The sequence below is a fragment of the Arvicanthis niloticus genome, chromosome 8 (genome assembly GCF_011762505.2).
Source record: "Arvicanthis niloticus isolate mArvNil1 chromosome 8, mArvNil1.pat.X, whole genome shotgun sequence".
In the NCBI taxonomy this organism is placed as follows: Eukaryota; Metazoa; Chordata; class Mammalia; order Rodentia; family Muridae; genus Arvicanthis; species Arvicanthis niloticus.
In genome coordinates, this window is record NC_047665.1 from 85,694,932 (window position 1) to 85,718,406 (window position 23,475).

The window sequence follows — 23,475 nt, forward strand, 5'->3', positions numbered from 1 at the left end:
AGGCGAGGGCCTGGAGGGATGGCTGCTCCTGCAGGAGAGGCAGACTTCACATCGAGCACCCGGATGGTAGCTCACAACTATCTGTAACTCCAATCTCAGGGGGTGTGATGCCCTCGTCTGCCCTGCACGGGCAACAAGCTCCACATGGTACAAACATACAGGCAGGCAAAATGTCCATACACGTTAAACAAAACAAAACAAAACAAACCCGATGTAGCGGTTTAGATCTGACAGGGCCATGTTGAAGATGAACTGTAGAAAGAAGTCATTTAAGATGTTAAAGATTCAACCAGGTCAATGTAGAAGGACAAACACTATTTCCATCACAGGCTGGTTGGTAACGTTCCTCAGGAGGCTCAGACTTTGGTGTCACCAAGAGACAATCAAAACTGGGCTGGCAAAGCAACTGGGCTAGCAAGCACCATGACATGGGCAGTGCTCCAGATGCCAGGGACACCATGACATGGGCAGTGCTCCAGATGCCAGGGACACCATGACATGGGCAGTGCTCCAGATGCCAGGGACACCATGACATGGGCAGTGCTCCAGATGCCAGGAACACCGTGACATGGGCAGTGCTTCAGATGCCAGGAACACCGTGACATGGGCAGTGCTTCAGATGCCAGGGACACCATGACATGGGCAGTGCTCCAGATGCCAGGAACAATGTCAGTGTCCTTAAAAGGACACAAGTTCAGCAGATAAAAAGTCACAATGGAAGACAATGAAACAGACACCACAGGAAAGCAGGAGACAGAGGTAAGAGCATGGGGACTGTAGGACTCAGGGAGCACCCTGAAACAGAAAACGGAGGCAGCCAAATTATTCTCCCATTCCATCGTCACAGAATCAAGTAAGCTAAACCATTTTTAAACCAATTAATAAAGATTACTCTGAAGAATTCTGTTTTATAGTTCACTGCCTACACACTGTTCTGATTTTTATTATTTTATTGTTTGAGTCAGGGTCTCATTCTGTGGAAGCCAGACTTGCCTGGGACTCTTTATGCAACCCAGGCTGACATCCTCCCGCCTCAGCCCAATGGCTGGGATTACAGAGGTAGGTTGCCACGCTTGGCTGCGCTGATTTTTAAAAGGTAAACATTCAATATAAAAAATGGGTTGGTTCTGAAAACTTATAGTATTCTTAAGACCAAGGGGTCTTAATTGATTTATTTTATTTAGTCAAAAGTACCAAGGACATTCAGATTAAACCTGTTAAGGGCGGATGTGGTGGCACACAACTTTAACCCCTGTACTCCAGAAGCAGAGGCAGGTGGATCTCTGTAAATTCAAGACAAGCCTAGTCTTCACATTGAGTTCCAGGTCAGCCAGGACCACATACTGAAACTCTGTCTAAAACAAAAACAACAATACAACCTTATTATAGGTCGGAGTACTTTTTAAGTAGCCATGAGGCTGCAGACGTACCCTCCCCTACCTAGAATGGATGAAGCCCTAGATTCAGTTCCCCAGCCCTTTGTAACAGTGTAGCCGCACACTTGGGAAGGAGGTGGAGGCAGTAAGATCATTAGTTCAAGGCTATCTTAAGTATTACAGTGTTGGAGCAAAGCTTGGGCCTCAAAACCCAAACCAAACCAACAAACACTAAAAAAAACTAAAACTCTTACCCTGCCCCTCCTCCTTGAGGAGTCCACACGCACACTCAGGTGTGTCTGACTTCCCATGGCTCTATTTTGAGAAGCCATATAGTGCTTTCTTGGGTGTGCCTTGCTTCCTTCTGAGTGCCTCTCTTGCCTTGTTTTTAAGCCTAAGTCAAAACATCTTTATTTAGCCCATTCCAGGGAGGGGGTTCTTGGGAAGAGGAGGAGGGAGAAGTTGGAAATGCAAATAATCAAGTGCATATGATTAACATATGCAGACTTGCAAAGAATAAAGGAAAGATAGTCTATCAAAATCAACAATCCTGACTGCAACAATAAAAGTCCTAACAAATCTTCACGGATGAGTAGGAAGTAGCAGAGAGTGCCCTGCAGACCCTCCCCATTTCAGTTCACTTGTTAATGTCTACTGGGGGCCTAGGCTTCAGTGCCAGAGTCTCCCAGTGTGATGGTGAGGCCAGTCCTGCCACAATATATTTCCCAATCCCAGTAATCCTATTTCAGTTATATTAAACGGTACAGAACCAGAGTTGTTTGCGGTGGCTCATACGTCTAATCCGAGTACTTGGGAGGCTAAGGCAGAAGTACTGTCATGAGTTAAAAGTGAGACAGCTTGTAACTAAAAATTTGTGCTTCAAAAATCAAACAGAAATTATAACAAGAGCCACCAAGATGGCTCAGTGGGTACTTACCATCAGTCTTGCCAACCGGAGTGCGATTACTGGAACTCCCATGGTGGAGAGACAGAGTGACTCACAAGTTGCCCCCACTTCCAGAGCACTTCAGTCACTCACAACTTTTTAATTAAAAACTTGGAGTGCCAAGAGCCTGCGGCTGAGGAGGTCATACACCCTCAGGAAGACCCTACTACTGTTTCTTTGCTAAGTGAATGTAGCATCAAACTGTGAATAAATAATTTATCCTTACACCCACAGCTCAGTACAGCTCTCTGCTCTCACTGTCATACACATCAGGTAACACAGAGATTCACGCCTCTTCAAAGTGCAGGACACATGTGGCTGTGGACTCGTCGGCTGCATCATCCCCCTACTTCCAGGGCCCAGGTAACACCACAGAAGAGAAGGTGAACCTGTCGGTAGCTGGGAGGGCTGCTGTGAAGTGGTGTTTTCCAGACACAGGAGTGCTGGGCGCCATCAACTCACAGTAGCTATGGCTGCTTGCACAAGGTCAAGCCAGTAATGGTTGCCGGAGAAGAGAGACCATTTTCATTAGTGGTCACTGGTAAAGTGCTGTTTCTGTACTGTATATTCCTGTCAGTATCCCTCCATAGGCCAACAAAACATGAAGGGAAGGGGTAGCTGGGCAGAAGGAAGGCCTCAGGAGAGGGAGAAGGATGAGGGATGGGCAGGGGAGAGTATAACCCACATACACTGTATACACGAGAATGTAACCCAATTATACTGTGTACACGTTTAAAACCCATTATATACTGACTGACTAGCTAAGCAAACATTTTAAAAGACAAATAGTGTCACTACATTAAAACTACTTCTCAGCATTAGCACTCTGATAAATACACCGAATTTGCCAACACAGCAAACGCTTCAGATGTATCTAGAACAGGAGAGAAGGATACTCAGATTCCTGGCTTCTTCCCCAGCTCCGTCAAGGACTCTCTGTAACATCAGCCTAATCAGTAAACCCATCGGGGCTCTTGTTCCTATCTAAAAGCATGGAGGAGAAGGGACACTGCTCAGTAAACAAGCTTGTCACTGCTGGGAATGGCTTAGGTTTCTGAAAAGTTATAACGTCCTAACTAGAAACGAGACCAGCAAAAACAACACCTGGTGGAAAAATACCAACCTACAAACTTTGGCCTACAAAATGGTGCTTCTCTCTTTTCTTTTTGTTTTGCTGTCCTGAGTTTATCTTTGTTCCTTCCTTGTTTTGGGCTCAGCATCTTGTTACTTTGTTTTTAACTGTCTTTCTGTGTGTGTCTGAGAGAATATATGCCACTTGTATACAGGTACCCTCAGGTGCCAGAAGAGATGGTTCCGTCCCCTGGGGCCAGTTCCTGGTACCTGAGCACAGGGTTACTGAACTCCTGTCCCCTAAAAAGCACCAAGTGCTCTAAACTGCTGAGCCATCTCTCCACTCCCTATTCCCCCTCACACACCACACACACGGCCTAGCTTTTTTTTTTTTTTTTTTTGATACAAGGTCTCTCTGTACCACCCTAGCTGGCCTGGAACTCTAGGTAGACAGGCTGGCCTAAAACTCGGAGAGCTGTCTCTGAATACAGTTCTGGGTTTTGAACCTAGGATCCTGCAAATGCTAACTAGCTATTCTGCTTGTTACTTAGCTATACTCTATGCAAATGAAAATGTCATGATGCACTAATACTTATTATAAAACCTGACAACTTGGGCTAATGTTGCAAAAGGATGCCTGATTGCAAGCAGGAATATAAAACAGAACAAAACAAAAACCCCATCATGTCCAAAGAGAAACACTTTAATGTTATAGAGTACTTCATCTCTTAAGCCCAGATGATATATATCAAACAGTATAAAGAACGTATTAACTTATCAGAATACTAGAGCATTGTGCAATAAAAATAAAACTGAAGTTACCCGTGCCAGCGCTGAGGAACATCAGATAATGTTGACTAAGGGAAGCCAGATCAGAGGAGCACATGACTACATTTATATGTAGTTCACGGACAGCAAAGCTAGCTTGGGCCAGCCCGGCTCTGCAGTGAGTTCCAAGCCAATCTGGGCGAGAATGAGAACCTATCTAAAAAAACAACACTGCCCCACCCCAGGCAAAAAGAAGATAGAGAACAGCAGCACTCAAGGGACCAAATTCTCTACCCTTCCTTCTCAGGTATTTCCCTCCATAGGCTGCCTTTCTGTTTCCCCTTTCATAAGCAGGGAGACGAGCAAACCAGTTGTAAGCAGTTCCACACTGCAGAGAGTTCAGAGTTTTGCTATTGGGAAGGCCGGGGGGGAAAAAAAAAAAAAAACAAACCTGTAACCATGACGATTACATCAAGGTGTCAGGAGGTCAGGAGTCTGGCGCAAAGTAAGAACTGACCTACTAAGTGCTTTCTGATGACAGATAAGTAACTATTAGCCAAGCATCCCAGGAGAAGAGGTGAGCCTAGGGAGGGAAGGACGCTCTGAGGACTGACTGACACTACAGGAGTGGGAAGATTAAGACAGGTGTGGAAGACAAGGCTGGAGAAGTAGAGGCATAGCTGTGGACAGAGTTTTCTCCTAAAGCTAGGGAAAGATTTGTGTCTGTCGTTAGTTAGATCGTCAACGCTCTCTCTCATTGCTACCACCAGGGCTAAAAGTGCTTACAGATCCCTAACCACAGAAGCAACAAAAAATAAGTGTCGCATTAGAAGAATCTTATTAGGGTTGGCGAGATGCTCCGTGTGATACAGTGCTTGTTGCTAAATCAATTCACAAAGTAGAAGTCGAGAAATGGATCCAGAAAATCATGCTCTGCCCTTCACACATGCGCTGTGGTATACTCATTACCCCAACTCCCTTACACATACTCCCCCTGCCCCACACCGCTCATTCTCTTTCCCTCTAGGAAAAAACAAATGCTTGTGCACTGTTGTTCTCACTAGGGTAACACTGAGGTACTCTCCACAAGGATTATGGAGTAGGCACTCAGCATGGCGGTGGCTCATAGCTGCAACCCTAGCACTTGGGAAGCAAAGGTAGGAGGAACTCCAACTGAGGCCAACAGGGGCTACATAGTGAGGCTCTTTCTAAAACCTGAAATGAAACTAAGCATGGCTGGCTCAGGCCATTATGTCCAGCACTCTGGAAGCTGAGGCAGGCAGATCTCACAGAACAAAAAATATGACAACAAGTGTTGGGATACTGGGATTACACGTGTGAATCACAATGTTAGGATTCTGAGAGTTTTGCTTTTTGAGACAGGGTCTCACAGATCTCAGACTGGCCTCAAACTCACTGTGTAGCTAAGGATAACCATGAACTCCTAATCTTCCAAATGCTGAGATTACAGATGCACCCAGCCCTAAGAGCTGCTTGCCTGAAGCTTGATGGGAAAGGTTATCCTGGAAAGACAGGAGACACTCAAACGGCTAGTGTGGTTCCTTATAGGATCCTGGAGACAGGATTGCTATGAGCTACAAAGCAGTCACAACTAGAGAGTGAGCCAGTGTGTCTAAGAAGGGATGGGGGGAGGAGAAAGGGGGGGAGGAGAAGGGGGAAGTGGGAGTGGAGAGAGGAGAAGGGAGAGGGGCGGGAGAGGGGGAGGGAAGGGGAAAGGGGAGAGAAAAAGGGGGAAGAGGAGGAAAAGGGAGAAGTGGAGGGGGAGAGAGAGTTATAAGAGGTGAGCTAGGTATGGTGTTGCAACCTGTAATCCCAGCAGCCAGGAGACTAAGCCAAGAGGCCACTCTGTACTATGCAGAAAAAAAAAAAACAGGAAAGAAAGAGACAAAGGAACAAGGGACAGAGGGAGAAGTGAGAGAGGAAAGAAAATAAACCTTTTCTGATTTGATGCCATTTCTAAGGAACATACTTTTTTTTCCCCTATAGCTTCCACTTCTGTGTCACCTCACCCTCCAGTCAGCATTTTCACGAGGACGTCATGTCTAGATCATAGTACATCATGACTAAGTAAAACTCGTATACCATACAAAGTGATTTCACAAACAACTGCTTCAGTTTGGGAATATAAAACACCACTTATTCTGCATTTACAGTTTTTTACCCCACTTGCACTTCTGATTCTCTGACCTCCACATCTTGGGTGGTAGGGTTATAAGTGTACACTACCACACCTGGTTAAGATGGGACTGGGTACCAGAAGCAGGGTTTCGTGCATGCTAGGCAAGCACTCTTTCAACTGGGCCATATCCCCAGTTCCCCAGCCTTTACGTTCATTTTGGAATAGACGCTCAATAAATTATCCAGGAAATCTCAAACTTGCCGTCTTTCTGCTCCAGCTTCTCAGTAGCTAGGGTTACAGGCTTGTGCCACCAGGCTGGCATATTTATTGTTATTTCAAATCCAAAAGAAAAAAGGAACATATTTTCAGCGGTATTGTTATTATAATCAAGTTCTGCAAGGAGGAAAGGGAGCATCTGAGACACTGCAAAGTGAGGGAAAGTCTGGGCAGTGCAGGGTGTGGTTTTCAGCTATACTCTTCATAAAGGCTTTGGTTTATTGATTGACTGATATTTCAGCAAGAAGGCTAGACAACAGAAGAGTCTGTATAATAAATTAATAATCATAATAATAATAATGAAAATCACTTTTATAATAATGGTGAATGTTTAAAAATACCAGAGACAAGACTCCTTAAGGCTAGTGTTTCACTGCCAAATTACCTACATCAGAAAATGCAAGACCAAGTTGGTCTGGCTCTTGTACTCCACTAAATTCTGGAGAAAGAACTGATTTAACAAGAGTAGGTGTTCCGTTTAAAAAGAATCCATCTGTAACCCCTGACTCTACAGGAATCCAGTCTGTGTTTCAGACTGTCAACATATCTATTCTCCTCTAACAATATATTTTAATCATGCACTATACTACCAATGTAACCATATTCTTGCCACAATGACTTTAATCGGTGTAGTTTCTAAACAGAGTGACTCACGTGGGTGACAGAATCTATTTTCTTGCAGGCAATGGTTTTAACTGGATGACACGGATAGTATTTTGCCACCCACAGGGCAGTTTTGGTTGTCACAATTCTCTGTGTGTTAAAAAACAGATGCTCACAATAAAGAATTAACTTCTCCAGTATTAAACTGCTGAAGTTGAGAAGCCTTGTTTTAAATCATATGAAGGACTGGAAGTGTTAAATTACCTTTTTTAATGTACAAAAGAATGCATTTCTTTTTGACGTTTCCTGTGTTAACCTAGTTATAGTAAGCAAGTCCTCTATCAGCCTATGACAACAGCTCCCGAGTATGTATCATTGAGTCTTGCTCATGTCTGCTGCTCTTCTGTCAGGCTTGATGCTTTAGAGCAACTGTTGACATTGTATTGTTTTGAGGGTTTTTTGTTTGTTTGTTTGTTTGTTTCTAAAAACAGGGTATCAGTGGCTTGTCTGAAACTTGTTGTGTACACCAGGCTGACTTTAAGCTCATATAAATCCACTTGCGTCTGCCTCTGCTAGTGTGTTTTAAGATGAAAGAGTAGCCGAGCGTTGGTGGCGCACGCCTTTAATCCCAGCACTTGGGAGGCAGAGACAGGCAGATTTCTGAGTTTGAGGCCAGCCTGGTCTACAGAGTGAGTTCCAGGACGGCCAGGGCTACACAGAGAAACTCTGTCTCAAAAGAGTAATATCTACATCAAATCTCAATTTTAAAAAGCCTAATGCCAATTTAAGTGGCCTTTAAGATCTTGGCTTTTATAACTGTATGTTTCCTGTCAACATAACAGTGGAATAATCTGTAGGTTACCAGAACTGCACAACCATCAGTTCTGTATTTTATAACACCGATCAGCAAATAATACATATAAAAAATTGAGATTAGAAAGTATTTTCACTTAAAAGTAATTTAGTTTTTCATTTAAAAAAATTCTGCAATAACATACAATAAAATGAGTTTCAAAGTATCATAATGAAACCTCTGACTTTGTATGCTAACTTAAAAAAATGATCTTAGCTATTGATGTCCATATCTCAGCCCTTGGGAGACTGAGGCAGTAGGGTCATGAGTTCAAGGCCAGTCTGGGTAAACTAGCTAGACCCTAGAAAAATTGGTCTACTGGGTACTGCAACACCCTAAAGCTAAAACTTCTAGGCTTATTTTTGACTCTACTTTAGGAATTTGCTATTTCCCTTTATTCTGTTGCTTTGGTATCTGTCCTGCAGAAATGTCTTCATGCAGAACCAAATACTGGGAAAATGGCTCTGGAACTGTTTAATATTATTAAAGATTTAAATATGGTTAATATGCATATCTATTTAAAAATGAGAGACAAACTTTCCACCTTGGACCTAAACACCTGCTCTTATTAATACCATCAATTCAAAATGTTTGATAATAAATGCAAACAAAACATACACAACATACACTGAAATGTAGAGGTGTGTTTCCAAAGCTGATTTTTTCTGAACACTCTAGAAAATATAACACCTTACTACACACCTAAAATGCTCTGGAGTCGGACTGGACTCTACACTCTGTAGACTGCACAGCTCTTGTCCCTTCCCTCTGCTGGGCTGGGGCTGCAGGACTGCTCCCGGTCCCAAACCCAATGGTCTCCACCCGGCTGCAGCCGCGCCACCTGGGCCAGCTGTGCCTGCACTCACCCGTTACGCGAATAGACTCCAGCATCGTCCCACTGAGGTCAAGGCCCAGGCCGGTGGGCCGCACCAACGAAAACTCTCGTAAGGTACCTCGGGCCCAGATCGGGCAGGATCGGCAGCGCAAGGTGGAGGACCACGTCTGACACAGAGGCTGGAAGGCGCTCCGGCGGTTCCACCTGGCCTCAGCGCTAAGAACCCGCCACGGTGACGTCGCTGCAACCCCGTTGCTAGGAGACGATCCTGCCTTCTTCCCGCACTCCGCGCCACCAAGCGTGCTCGCCGCTGGAGGCGCTCCTGCGACTGACACCCTGCTCAAAGGGAGAGAAGGGAAGCGAACTACAACTCCCAGCGTGCACAGCGCGGACCCATGCGAGCTGGTCCGCAGCAGCTGGGGTGTTTGGGTGAGAAGGGCGGGATCCTATGAGGCTCAAAGGGCCTCATTTCGTGATGGCAGCAGGGGAAATAGGAATGGTGTAATAATTCTTAGTTTTAGTTGACCAGTGCAAATTCAGACCCCTTACCTTTCAACTAATTTACATGGTATGAAATAAGTAGGACAATTGTAGAAGGAAAAGTAGATGGCCAGGTATGGTAGCACGCTCCTATAATCGCAACACTTGAGAGGTGTAGCAAAGAGAATCAGGGGTTCAAGACCATCATTGCTACATAGTGAATTCTGAGACCATTTTGACTATACAAGAATGTCTTAAAAAATAAGTAAATAAAATATTTAATTTAAAAGGAGGTCTGGAGAGATGGCTCAGCAGTTAACACTGCTGAGCTTGCAGTGGCTGCTTTGCAGAGGACTTGGGTTTGTTTCCTCATGGCAGCTCGCAACTACCTGTAACCCCACTTCCAGAGCATCCCGTGCCCTCTGGCTCTCCCCAGGCCCCTGCACGCAAACACTCATGACATACACACAAGTTTTTAAGAAACTAAATTGAAAAAGAAAACAGACTGTGGGTGTAGCTCAGTTGGTGAAGTGCTTGCTTAACATGCACAGCGCCCTGGGTTTCCTCCCCAGTACTGTGCACCCTGGCCTGCTAAGTACACATCTGTAATTCCAGCATTCAGGAGGGAGAAGCAGGAGGATCAAGATGTTTAAATTCCTCTATGAGCTTGAAGCCACCTAGGTTACAAATATTTGACTTGTGTACCTATCATTCATATATATATATATATATATATATATATATATATATATATTGCATAAAGGGTTTTTGTTTTTTTTTTTAATGCAGGTTCATTGGAAAACTGCTCTCAGGTGAGTTCACTGGCCCCAAGGACTAAGGCCAGGCAAGTTACTATGGGGAGGTTGGGATGGGGGGAGAGAAAGAGTCCAATCAGAGAGAGAAGAAAAGGAGGAGGGGGGAGGGGGAGGGAAAGGGACAGAGGGGGAGGGGGACATAAAGGGGTTTTGAGAAGAAAAGTTAATAATGAATAATTAAATCATAAATTTATTTGAAATCTATTATTTGTATACAAAGAGTTTTACCATTTTAAAATATGAAAGCAAGTGTTCACACTGAGATGGATGTGCTTGCTTATTTTTTACGTAAATAATCTCAGCTGAATACTTAATAATGCAGGACACAGAGTATCTTCAACACAGTTGTGTGTGTATGTGTGTGTGTGTGTGCGTGTAAGCACTTGTGTGCCGTGATGTGTGTGTGGTCAGAGGACAACTTGCAGGAGTCAGTTCTCTCCTTCCACCAAATGGTTTCTGGGAATCGAACTCAGGTTGTCAGTTTGGTGGTAGGTGCCTTTACTGCTAAGCCATCTCACCAGCCTGCATCTTCCACATTTTTTAGAGGTGATTTTTCTCTTAAATATTTGTAATTGTCAATGCTGAGAGTGCCATTTTACATAAGCACACAGTATAAAATCACAGAAGTATGCTTAGTGATTTTTAGAATGTTGGAAATTCTGTCCTAATCCCAAGACAGAGTTCATTTCAGTAAAAAAGAAAACTCAAATCAGCACATTGGGGGGGGGGGGGTCAGGAATTGTAGTGCTAGTGACACAAAGCGTCAGGTAGCCCAGGTTGGCCTAGTACTCACTACACAGTTGAGGATAACTTTAAACTTCTGACCCTCCTCTCTCTTCAGCCACTCAAGTGCTGGAATATATAACCTCGCACAGCTAAAACAACCATTGTTCTTAAAGATTATTTTAAAAGTTTAATGTGGTGTTTAAAAAATTTATTTGTGGGCTGGAGTGATGGCTCAGTGGTTAAGAGCACTGACTGCTCCGCCAGAGGTCCTGAGTTCAATTCCCAGCAACCACATGGTGGCTCACAACCATCTGCAGTGGGCTCTGATGCCCTCTTCTAGTGTGTGTCTAAAGGCAGCTGTAGTTTACTCATAAAAATTATTTATGTGTATGAGTGTTTGCCTCTATGTGTGCCATGTGTGCCTGGAGCCCATAGAGGCCAGAAGAGGTCATCAGATTCCTCGAAACTGGGAGCATGGATGGTTGTGAGCCACTGTGTGGGTGCTGGAGACTGAACCAAGGTCTTCCGCAAGAGCAGCAAGTGCTTTTAACTACTGAGCCATGTCTTTAGCCCTTCTTTTTTTTTTTTTAAGATTTATTTACTATATATGGGTGCACTGTCTTCAGACACACCAGAAGAGAGCATCAGATCTCATTACAGATGGTTGTGAGCCACCATGTGGTTGCTGGGAATTGAACTCAGGACCTCTGGAAGTACAGTCAGTGCTCTTATCCCTCCAGCCCAGTCGTTAGCCCTTCAAACACCAATGTTTAAAACAAACCATTCTAAACCAATACAATCTAAAGACATATTAGGTACTTACATGCTGAGGGATGGTGGTGGAAAAATATTAAAAGCCTTTGTTTCCATAATTAATCCATCACGTTATGTTTCCATACGAGCAGAAAACCTTATATAAACACTGCCACTCTTAACATCAAATCTTGCAGAACCCAAGCTGAGGTGTTTCCGGTGGCATTCGCTAGTGTTGATGGGTGACACCATATACAATAGAAAGTACATATTTTGTGCTCAGAGCCAAAGCTGCAGTGGCATCACTTGCTGCAGGGCTGGGGAGCACTGCCAGCAAATCCTCCGGATTGAATACATTTGATTTGGAATCAATCTTTTGTCCCGGAATGTTTTACTGTTGACAAGATTTTCCCAACCCCTACATTCAGTTACATGATCCCATCTGGTGCCTCAACCCTCAGTTTCTGAAGCTGAGTCCTGGATAATCCTTGTACTCTCACCATGACTCAAATCTATTTTCATAACCCAGTGGCCAGAGGGATCCTGCTGACATGAGATCATGCCACTCTGCTCGTGCACTACTCCTGAAGTTCTTTATGACTTAGTCTGCTCACCTCTTTGATGTCATCGCCTACTATGCTCTCACTGTCTTAGAGATGCACTGTACACTGTTCTACCACAAGGCCTTTGTCATTTGTGATTCTTCCCGCTCGGAATGCTTCTCCTCCAGATTGTCTACAGAATACCTTCCTCACTTCCTTCAGGTCTTGATCCAGCATCACTCTTCTGAAAGCCACACTACTTAAAGTTTCTCTTCGCATTTCATATTGCCTTTCTCGGCTTTACTTTCCCATAGCATTTATTCAGCATTTTTTGACCCATGATTTACCGGATTTCTCTCCTATTTAGCATACCCATTTGGAGAACAAGCAGTCGTGTTTTGTTTTGTTTTTTTTTTTCTTTAAGGCTATAGAGATTAAACCTAAGGTCTCACAGATAAGAACAATATCTGGGGATGGAGAGATGGCTCAGCAGTTAAGAGTACTGACTGCTCTTCCAGAGGTTCTGAGGTCAAGTCCCAAAAAACACGTGGTGGCTCACAACCATCTGCAATGCGATCTAATGCCCTCTTTTGGTGTGTGTCTGAAGACAGCTACAGTGTAATTGTATACATAAAAATTATATATATGAAGAACAGTATGTGGAGAGTGAGGAGCTGAAGAGATGGCTCAGCAGTTAAGAGCACTTGTTGCTCTTGTAAAGGACCTGAACATAGTTCCTAGCACCCACATGCAGCTCACAACCATCCCTGACTCTAGGGTGGGGAGCAGTAGAAAATGTATAGACTTTCAATGTTAACTCAGAGAAACAGAATGGTATCAAATGGGTCTTCAGATACATCATGTCTCGGTTCATGCATTTGCTAAAGCAGTTTAGTTGAAATTACTCTAGCAACACATACAGCTGCATTCTGAAACTTGCTTTTCAAGTTTTCTGTGAGCACCTTACTACTCATGTCTAGTGTGTAAAGTTACTGTGGCTTCAGGACTTTTTCTCAAAGAGGAAAGCTTGCAGCTAGTCGGGCAGACCTAGTTATGCCTATGGTCCAGCCTGTTGCCCTTTTACACTATATTCAACAATTATTCTTTGAAAAGGAAAACAAGGACTGTCCTAATGGAGATTTCTCTGAACAGAGATCAAGAATGGAATTGTGTGGGAATTCTGAGTGCTTGTGAGAAAACTCCAAGAAAACAAGAAGACAGTCTTGTGACCTCAGTTTCTTCAGAACTCAGAATTGTTCTTAGAATGTATTTTTGTGCTCCTTCCAGATGTAGTGAATAGGGGTGCATTTACTTCAGCTGTTATTCATGTGCTGCTATGGAAAAACATTTTTTTTTGCCATGTGTAGTAGCTTGGCATTGTGATTGGATACCTTATTTATGTGATGCATCTTAACCCTCAGAGTATAAGTTGTCTGATGCTCTGAATAAAGTTGACTATGGCAGGAGACTTTAGTCTGCCTCTTTTTTTTTTTTTTTTTTTTTTTTTTTTGGTTTTTCGAGACAGGGTTTCTCTGTGTAGTCCTGGCTGTCCTGGAACTCACTCTGTAGACTCAGAAATCTGCCTGCCTCTGCCTCCCAAGTGCTGGGATTAAAGGCGTGTGCCACCACCACCCGGCAAGTCTGCTTCTCTTTTTAGACTCTGCTTTCCAAGGTTTATGCCACCAATTACACTGTTAAGCAGAGGTTTATAAAGTCATGTGACCACAGCTTGTACAGTTTGCTCTGAATGCTTTTGCTGGCATGCTGAACCGTTGTTTCTGCTTTCTTTATATCTAATTAGCTGTTTTGATTTTCAGTGCTAGCTATCCAATTCAGAGCTTTGTGAATACTTATGCAAACACTCTACTACTGTGCTATGTCCCAGCCCCATTTTTAGTATATTTCAAAATAACTAAAATGTATATATTTCATGGATTTTTATATACAAGGGCCTGGCTCAACGTTTTTAGAGTATGGAAGTAACTTACTGACTAGTAATGGAGATTTTGACATCATTACATATATGAATATATGTGTGCATACGTATACATTGTACACACACAAGTTAGAGTAGATATTAAAAGTGTACCTCCTCTTCAGTGTTCATCAATCTTAAGGATTTGGGGGCTTGGGGTGGTGGGATATGCCTTTAATGCTAGCACTTCAGAGGCAGAAGCAGGCAGATCTCGAGAAGGCCTGGTTTATGTAACGTGTTCTATGTCAGCCTGAGCTATAGAGTGAGACCCTGTCTCAAAACAAAAACAAAAATGAAAAACTTGAGAATTGCAAAACTGGGGCTGGAGAGATGATTCTGTGATTAAGAGCACTAGTGCTGTTACAGAGGTCCTGAGTTCAATTCCCAGCATTCATAACCATCTGTAACTCCACCTCCAGAGACACCAACATTTTGACTTTAATGGGCATGTGGTATACATAACTACATGTAACAAAATCGAACTTGTTAAAAAATTGTGAAAATGGCTGATGTGGTGAGGAATGCCTGTGATCTCAGCACCAGGGAGGCGGGGACAGTGACTCGATTGTGAGTTTGAAGCCAGCCCGCTCTACATAGTGAACCAGAACTACACAGTGAGACTGTATTTTTCAAAGAAAAAAAAAAAAAGAAAGAAAGAAAGAAACAAAGAAAGAAAAAAGAAAAGAAAAGAAAAGAAAAATCTAAAAGTGCATTTGATACCATCAATGATACCGTCATACTTAGCCCATTTAGAATCTACCTCATTCTTGGTTTTTATGTTCACCCTACCAATATTCCCTTGTATCATTTTTATTTGAAATATCTTTAATAAGTGCTCTATGAAGACATATGTCAATATAATTAAAACATTTAAAGTTATGTTTTACACATATTCTTCAGGCACTTGCTAACAGATTTCCTGAACACAGAGTTTATCTGTTCTTGGACTATAGGGCTGTTTTTACTGCTCCAACTATGTGACTAGTCATCCTCATGAAGTCTGCGCACCTGCATTGTTAATCATTGATTCACTCTGTGCCTGCTCAGGGTCTGTGCTGGGTACAGTGTCCTGTGCTGCTTCTCTGTCAGCATTGTTTCTACACACACCAGAACAAGGAACAATTTCATCTTTCTGAAAAGCCTTCCTTTATACCTGTTTCTACAGAAACAGTTAATATTGTGATAAGGAACTGATTTAATTTTCACTTATTCAATTTTTCCTCCCTCTCTTCCCCTCCCTCCCTCTCTTCCTTTTGTCCTCACTCCCTACCTTCCTATTTCCTATTTCTTGTTTGTTTGCTTGGGGTTTTTGTCGTTTTTCAAGACAAAGTTTCTCTATGTAATCCTGGCTGTCATGGAACTCGCTCTGTAGTAGACCAGGCTGATCTCAAACTAAGATCCACCTGCCTCTGCTTCCCCAGTGCTGGTATTAAAGGTGCATGCCACCACTGCCTGACATCCTCCATTGTCGAAGCATTGTAAAGAAAAAAAAAAAAATCAAGATTGTAGTAAAATTAAAACCAGGTGTGGGATCACTAATGCCCATTATTTGGGAGGTAAAAAGAGGATTAGGAACCCAAAGTTATCCTCTACACAGTTTGAGGCCAGCCTGAGCTACAAGACTCTCCAAACAAAGAAACAAAACAACAAAAATCCAGCCAGACTGCATGAGATTACAACCCCATAATCCCAGTACTTGGGAGCCAGAGGCAAGGGAATCCTGAATTCAAAGCCAGTCTACACAAATGGGACCCTGTTTCAATAACAATATCTTTGTTGGGTGTCTCAGTTTGGGTTTCCATTGCTATGAAGAGGCACCATGACCAAGGCAACTCTTATAAAGGAAGACATTTAATTGGTCCTAGTTTACAGGTTCTAGTTTATTGGTAGTTGCCATCTATTATCATCAAGGCAGGAGGCCTGGCATCGTCCAGGAAGCCATGCTGACAGAGAAGGAGCTGAGAGTTCTTCATCTTGTTCCAAAGGGAACCAGAAGACTCTGGATTACACAGCTCTGTGTTCAATCCCTGGAACTCGCAGTAGGATAGAACGTGGTCCCACAAACTATCCTCTGACTTCCACATGTGCATTATCTTTGAATTTTGTGCTTAAGAAAAGGGGCCTTAGTTAAGGCCTAGAAAGAAGGGGAGAAGAGAAAGTGAGGTTCTCTCTTTCAAAATGAATCTATCTGGTGTCAAGTTGACATAAAACTAGCCAGCATAATGCATGTTGAGATTGGTCAAGTTCTTCTTCTGCATCCGCTGGGATGAGCATGGGATGTCTGTCTCTTTTCAGTCAGTTTGGTACTTATCGTTGTGGAGACCTCCAGCCTTGGCTGGAGACTTGTATGCAGACACAGTCTTCAGCTTCCCTGTGCTTAGTTAGGCAGCAGAGGGTGGTTCTTGTCTGCCTTGGCTACAAGTCCAGCGGCTTGTACTCATTTCCTTGTAGCGTTTCCTAAGATTTGGTTTGAGTCTGGTTCATGATGGTCAGGACACCAGTGATAGGTTTGGGAACAACACAGATATCTGCAAGTTTGATTGTGGAGCTGCCCGTTGCTGTAGTGACCTCCAACTTGACTGGGACAGCTGCAACTTCAGATCATCCAGCTGCTTCGGCAGCTGCTTCTCCTCATTGCCTGTTTTTAAGTTTTTAATTTGGTGTTTTATGTTGAACTGTGGGTTTTTTCTTTTAAATGCATGTATTGAACTAAGCTTGAATTCCTTAGGGTGAAATCAACTTGCTTGTAATGTTTGTTTGGTTTTGTTTTAGACAGGACTACTTAGTCCTGGTGTCTGGTACTCATGAGATCTGCCTTTCTCTGCCTCCCAAGTTTTGGGATTAGAGGCATGTGTCACCAAATCTGGTGTGTGATCATAATCATAATCTTAAATTCATAAGTAATTTGGGAGATTTTGTATCCATCAGAGAGACTGGTTTGTGGTCTTCTTTTTTGGGTGACATCATCCACTTTGGATATCAGAATTATTCTAGCTTCACAGATTGTGTTTGGTAGTGTTCTTTCCCTTTCTTCATTTTTATTATTATTTATGTGTATGACACATGAGTATGGATGAGAGTGGGAGCCCAGGAAGCCAGAAGAGGGTGTCAGATCTCAGCTCTCATGGAGTGCTTATGAGTTGATGTTGGGACCTGAGAAAAGGAATCTGCATATTTAACTCTCAGGCATCTGCCAGCCCCTGTGGGAGCACTTTAATCACTGTTTTCATCTGACCATCTTCCTGGTTATGGATCTCTAAAGTTGTTTAATTCCTCTGGCTTGATTTCAGTAAATTATACAACTTTAGAAATGTATCCATTTCTTCTAGAATCTCTAGTTTGTTGGAATATAAATATTAAAATATTCTCTTATGATCATCTGTTGTAACAACTTCCTTTTCTCTAATTTCATTAATATAGGCCTTCTTTCTCTGACTTTGGTTATGATAGCTAAGGGTTAGCCATCTTGATAACATTTTTAAAGAAACAGACTTTTGTCTGCTTAATTCTCTGTATTGTTTTTGTAAATCTCCATTAATTTCTGACCTGAATTTTATTTTATTTATTTATTTTTTTCTGACCTGAATTTTATTGCTTGCCATAGGTTGCACTTGAGTATGACTTATTTCTTTTTTTGGTGCTTTGAGGTGTATTATTAGGTTATTTATTTGGTATTGCTGTAATTTTTAAAAATTAAGTTTTTTAAAATCATTATGTGTGCCTATGGTGTGTATCTGAGGATGCCTGGCCAGTGGGCGTTAAAGGACAAGCCATAGAACTGTTTTCTCCTTTTGACTTTACATGGATCTGGGGGAGTGACTTGGGGGTCATTGATCTTACTCGTATCACCTTTGCTCCCGGAGCCTCCACACCAGCCCCCTCTCTGATTTTAACTGAATACTTCCCTCAGCTAAGAAAAGGACTATCTTAGATGTTACCAAGAGATTCTGGTAGATTGTGTTCTTATTTTCTTTGACTCCAGGAATTTCAATGTCTCCTCTCTTGCTGAATGTGGCAGCAGGTTCCTTTAATCCCAACGCTTGGGAGGCAGGGCCAGGTGGATCTTGTTTTTTGTACTGAGGCTTGTTTTATGGTTTATACTGTGAACAAACTTAAGGGAGGTTCCATGTGCCACTGAAAAGATATACTGAAAAAAAACATATATCCAGTCTGTAGAATAGTCTGTAGATATCTGTTAATTCCTATTAATCTAGTGCAACTTAACTGTGAATTTCTTTGCTGACTTTTGATTCAGAACCCATCCATATGTGAGATGTCTGTTCTCATCTCATGCTGCCTCAGTCTCTGAGATGAGGTGAGTGTTCAGTCTCCCACAGGCTCTCTAACAGCCCCAAACATTGCAAGCATGGCACCAGCAGGTCTTGCTCTCTCCTCTTCCCTCTCCTTTGCTAAACTGTTAGATGACACTCCTAAAGCTAGCCACCAAGTTCTCTTCCCTCATTTGGCCACTTCCTTATGCCTGATAAAATAATACCAAGGTTCAGTGTCAGGAGCCATAATGGGACAAGCTAATAATTAGTAGGTGATCATCCTGGAATGACTTGCCTTGGATTATTATATAATCTGCAACAAGTGAGCCCTTCCTTATTCAGCAAGGATGTAAGGGACTTATTTTTAAAAAGATTCCTGCTATTAATATGCTTTTCCTATTATTATTATTATTAAACATATGTAACAACCACTAAGCAATAGCACACCCCTTTGAAGCAGATCTCTGCAGATCCATGAAGATGTACTGTCTTGTGGTGATGCTATATAGACAAATAGATGACTTCTTAAGTCTTAATCACAGGATCCTATAAGAATTCCTAAAATTATATCAATGATTATTATTAAACTCTTTTATAGTGGGACTGCTATTAGGTCCCTTTCTGATAGTCAAAACTGCAATGAGAACTCTGCCAGTCTCCCAAGTGTCATCAGTTAATTGCCCTTAGATAGTAACCAGACTTTCTCCTACTCAGAGCACATTCCAAGAGGTTGTAAAACAATTAACCAAAGGTCACTATTAAGGAACTAAAGATTTATTATAGGTGCTAGGACAGAAGATAAAATATTGCCTGGGTTTATCTATACAAAACTTCACTAATTTCTTAGTTACAGTGAATTTGTGGAGCTAGACAGGTGATGGATGTTTAGCCAGATAATTACTCCTAATGGATATGCACATAAACATTCTCTGTTGTAAACTTCTATTTCAATTTATGATTTGATTTTTGGTGTGAACTTGCAATGAACTTTGTAACATGTGATCATGTACTCCGAAGAATGTATAAGTACTGAAGACAAAGACAAAGAGAGGGTCGTTCGTCCCTTCCCTTCCTTTCCCCCTGCCTAGAATTTTTTCCCTTAGAATTTTTCCCTTATTAGAATTTTTTTCCTTTTCCCCACTTAGAACCTCTTCACTTTCCCCCTTAGATAGCTTCCACGGGAAACGTTTTACACTTAGTAATAAACTCTATAATAACTTCTCTAAGTGTCTTTTCTTCCTATGACCTCAGACTAGCAGGTATAAGTTAGAGCCCAGCAGTTCCTGCTGAGATAGAACAAAGGCCACATTGCCTAATCCTCTGCTGTTAGGCTTCAGGTGTTAATCACCTAAGCCTGCAGTCTTTTACCTTAGAAAAAAATTTTAGAACTTTTTAAAAGTTATCATCAGCATTTCAGTACAGGTCAGAGAGCCAGAAAGCCCTGAGACCCTCAGAGTTTAAAGCCATCACCAGGGTCCTACTCTGTGCCCCTGCCACTACCCTCTCAGGGCCAGGAGGCTCCCTGCAGTCCAGCAATCAAAATTCATTAATTGACTACCCTGGCTAGCAGGACTTACTAGCTCATCCTAACACAGACTTCCCTGCATTTTCTCCTTAAAAGCAACTCCTGCTGTTGTCTTTGCCCAATCCAGAGGCATTTATTAAGCAATCCATGCAAATACTCTTAGCCACTAAGTCTAATTGTCATTTTATTTTGTTTTTAATTTACCCCATTAACCTGTGTCTTTTAATTGGTGGGTTAAAGCTATTTGCATTCAAATTTATAATTTTTGTTCTGGTTGGTCAACTAGTTTGTCTTTTCTTCCTGTCCTCTTCCTCTATGTACGCTTCTTCCTCTTCCTCTTCCTCCTCCTCCTCTTCATCTTCCTCATTTTATGTGAGTGCACTGTCACTGTCTTCAGACACACCAGAAGAGGGCATCAGATCCCACTACAAATGGTTGTGAGCCACCATGTTGTTGCTGGGAATTGAACTCAGGACCGTCTGGAAAAGCAGTCAGTGCTCTTAACCACTGAGCCATCTCTCCAGCCCTGTGTATGCTGCTGCTTTAAGAAGCTTCTGCAGTGCTGGCTTAGTTGTCATGAACAGTCTTACCCTGTGTTTCTCTTGAATTATTCTTTTTTAAAAGGACAAGGTTTTATAATTTTATTTTTTAAAAAAGCAACTACATAGTATAAAAATGTCCAAAACTAAATTTTCAGGGCTAGTTGGTCCTTTCTTAGAAAAATTAAAAGCAAAACTTTTTTTTTTTTTTTGAGACAGGGTTTCTCTGTATAGCTCTGGCTGTCCTGGAACTCACTCTGTAGACCAGGCTGGCCTCGAACTCAGAAATCTGCCTGCCTCTGCCTCCCAAGTGCTGGGATTAAAGGCGTGAGCCACCACTGCCCGGCAAAACAAGACATTTTAAAAGAGCAAATTGTCCAAAGTCTTCTGAAAAAGTCAACAACAGGTTATTTACTTTTCTTCAAGAGAAAACCTCTTCTTTTTAAAACTTGTGGATTTACACATGTGGAAATGTCTATCTGCACAAAGCTGCAATGGTTTCATTCATATATGAAACCAATCTTGGTATCTTGCTGTTATGAGTCTTTAACACATTGCAGGGTTGTTTGTGTTTGATAAATCTGGCATAGACTACACCTGGATTTAGATATTTATAATTTGTGAATACTTCCTTCATTTCAAATTATAATGAATATTTGCAATTTAGTGCTGTCCTCTCAGCTGTGTTTATCATAATAGTGTCAAACCTGGAAGACTTAAAACACAACATGAAGTTACACTTGCTTGGCATTTGTTTACTCATTTGGAGCAGACAGGAAAGAACTCAGAATCCACAACCTAAACACTTGCTTCAAATTAAACATCCTCCTATTTGCAAAACTATGTCTAACTCAGCAAACAGAAGCAGGGATCCAAGCCAGCTGGCCACCTTCTTCCTGGAGAAGCCTGCATCCTCAGTGCTTCTCAGTGATGAATCTAAGGTGGGATAAAAGAAAAGCCATCTTTCCACTGCAGCTCATGGAGGCAAAGTGTAGGAAGACATCACATCTCACTACAGAAAGTGACTGGTCAGCAGCAGGGCTGCAGCTGAGATGACAACATACAAATTCTTGCCCAGTCCTGAGTTCAGAATCTTGAGACTCGAGGGTCAGAGAAATATTCACCCTGTGTAATATGGCTCCTCACATGATCCAGCACAGATATTTTCTAGTATGGTCTTTCTTGTGCCCCTTAAATATTCTTATTTTCCCATGTATTTTTATAGATGATTTTGTGGTGCATAGAAATATCGGTTGACAAGTATTTACTTTCAAGGTTTGGAATATAGCATTCCATGTGTCCTAGCTTTTACGTTTGATGCCAACAAACCTTCTGGTATTTTGGCTTCTGGATGTTAACACTTTTCCTTTACCTTTTGAAAGGTTTAAAAAAAAAAGTATTTTGGGCTCACAGCCTAGCTTTTAACAGCTGCCTTTAATCTCAGCACTTGGAAGGCTGAGGCAGGTGGATCTCTGTGAGTTCGAGGCCAGCCTGGTCTATAGAGCTAGTTCTAGGACAACTAAGGCTACACAGAGAAACACTATATTGAAAAACAAAGGGGGAAAAAGAATTACAAATATTTGTGAGCTGCTATGGGGGTGCCAGCAAATAAATCCTTGGCTACTGGAAGAATAGTGAGTGGCTTTTAACCCTGCTCAGCCATTTCTCCAGCTCCTTATGACATTTTTTTTTTTAACTTTTAAAATGTGTTTTTATGTTTAAGTTACCTGCCAATTTTCAAATGGCATGCATAGACCTGTACATGCCATTCAACATGAAGAAAAATTTGGTCATGTCCCTATACCACGCTTCTCGTAGGTCCTGTCTCCTGGAGACAAAATTCCTCACCTCACAGTCACACTTAATTTATGTATCACTTTTTGGCAGGTCCTGCGTTTTTGAGAAACTATTTTCAAGAATGAAGCATACTCAGAGAAACAATGAGAACCCAGATGGACAGCACGGGAGCTCACTGGCTGTGGCAACAATGCATTGAACCAGGTGTCGATCCAGTAGCTGTTCAAGTACAAAGTCAAACAGCTCACTTGTTCTGTGCTCTCTTCTCTCTTACCTTTATAACAGAAATATTTCTTTTAAAAAATCAATGAAGGTTTTTATTTAGATGCACTTATTTTCTCTATTAATAATTATCAACTTGGGAGCTGCTTAACAACTTTAAAATTTTCCAAATGGGGTGCCACATAATTAGGATTAATGTTAGGACTGTTTTACTTATTGTTGTGAATCACAAAAATATACACAGATATTTCCTTTCCTGGTCAGCTTTAGGCAGTACTCCTGTTTAATGTATGTCCCAAGACCATTCTTCTTCATCCACTGTGTCTCAGACAAAAGGCTGAAAAGCTGAACCTGCCTGATCTGGTGTAGGGAGCCACAGCGAGCGGTGACAACATTCGCCATTACAAGATGGCTCTGGCATCCGGTGCTCCCACAAGTAAACAACTAAACTGCGCAGGTGCAAGAGGCGAAATCTCGCCAAGTCACTGCCCATCCCGGGGCGTAATATGGGGTGATGAGTGAACAGCCAATCAGAAGTGAACATGCCACTCTAGGGTGCATATAAGCAGTGCCTTTTCCGGGCTTGGGGTCTTCCGCTTCAGCTGATACAAGAATAAAGCCTCGTTGTAGTAACTACCCGAACACTGCCTCCTGTGTCTCTCTTGCGGGCAAGGGGATTCGGAAGGGGTTCGGAACATCTGGTGCCGAAACCCGGGAACTTCAAGGCGCCGCGGAGACCCCCCCCCAGACTCGGGTCGGGTTAAAAGACTACAGGATCGAGGTACGTCTCTGAGAGGTATGTTTGGGGTGGAAGCCTTGGTTGTGAGCGGATTTTCACCCATTGCCGCCGCTGCACTAGTTGGCCTCTTGTTTGTGTTGTTTTCACTTTTAGCTTATTTGTGTTGTGAAGATCCATCTTGCAGCAGAGCTATTAATGCAAGTCAAGAGGTTTTAGAAGAGGT

The 23,475-nt window shown here is 42.4% G+C and overlaps 2 protein-coding genes across 5 annotated transcripts in view; one reads left to right on the forward strand and one right to left on the reverse strand.

The window, feature by feature from the left end:
* Matcap2 (microtubule associated tyrosine carboxypeptidase 2) overlaps positions 1 to 12,260 on the reverse strand; it is a 37,809-nt gene extending 25,549 nt beyond the window's left edge. The window contains exons 1-2 of one of the 3 annotated variants that reach the window (XM_034509843.2): positions 11,713 to 12,260; positions 8,900 to 9,204 (exon numbers count right to left, since the gene is read on the reverse strand). In XM_034509843.2, the coding sequence (XP_034365734.2) occupies positions 8,900 to 9,204; positions 11,713 to 11,759 (352 nt within the window). In that variant the 5' untranslated portion in view covers positions 11,760 to 12,260. Of the gene's footprint in view, positions 1 to 208; positions 3,767 to 8,899; positions 9,205 to 11,712 lie in introns of those variants that run through there. The other 2 variants (XM_076939721.1, XM_076939722.1) reach the window with 2 other exon arrangements.
* LOC143443396 (uncharacterized) lies at positions 985 to 23,144 on the forward strand. 2 transcript variants are annotated; one of them, XM_076939724.1, is made up of 4 exons: positions 985 to 1,059; positions 2,557 to 2,685; positions 10,138 to 10,160; positions 22,382 to 23,144. In XM_076939724.1, exons 1-4 carry the CDS (start codon positions 1,006 to 1,008, stop codon positions 22,488 to 22,490), a joined length of 315 nt encoding a protein of 104 aa, XP_076795839.1. In that variant the 5' UTR covers positions 985 to 1,005; the 3' UTR covers positions 22,491 to 23,144. The 2 variants fall into 2 exon arrangements, 1 of the variants encoding a protein (XP_076795839.1); XR_013112351.1 differs by lacking the exons at positions 985 to 1,059; positions 2,557 to 2,685 and adding an exon at positions 9,145 to 9,297.
* The last annotated feature ends 331 nt before the right edge of the window (positions 23,145 to 23,475 follow it).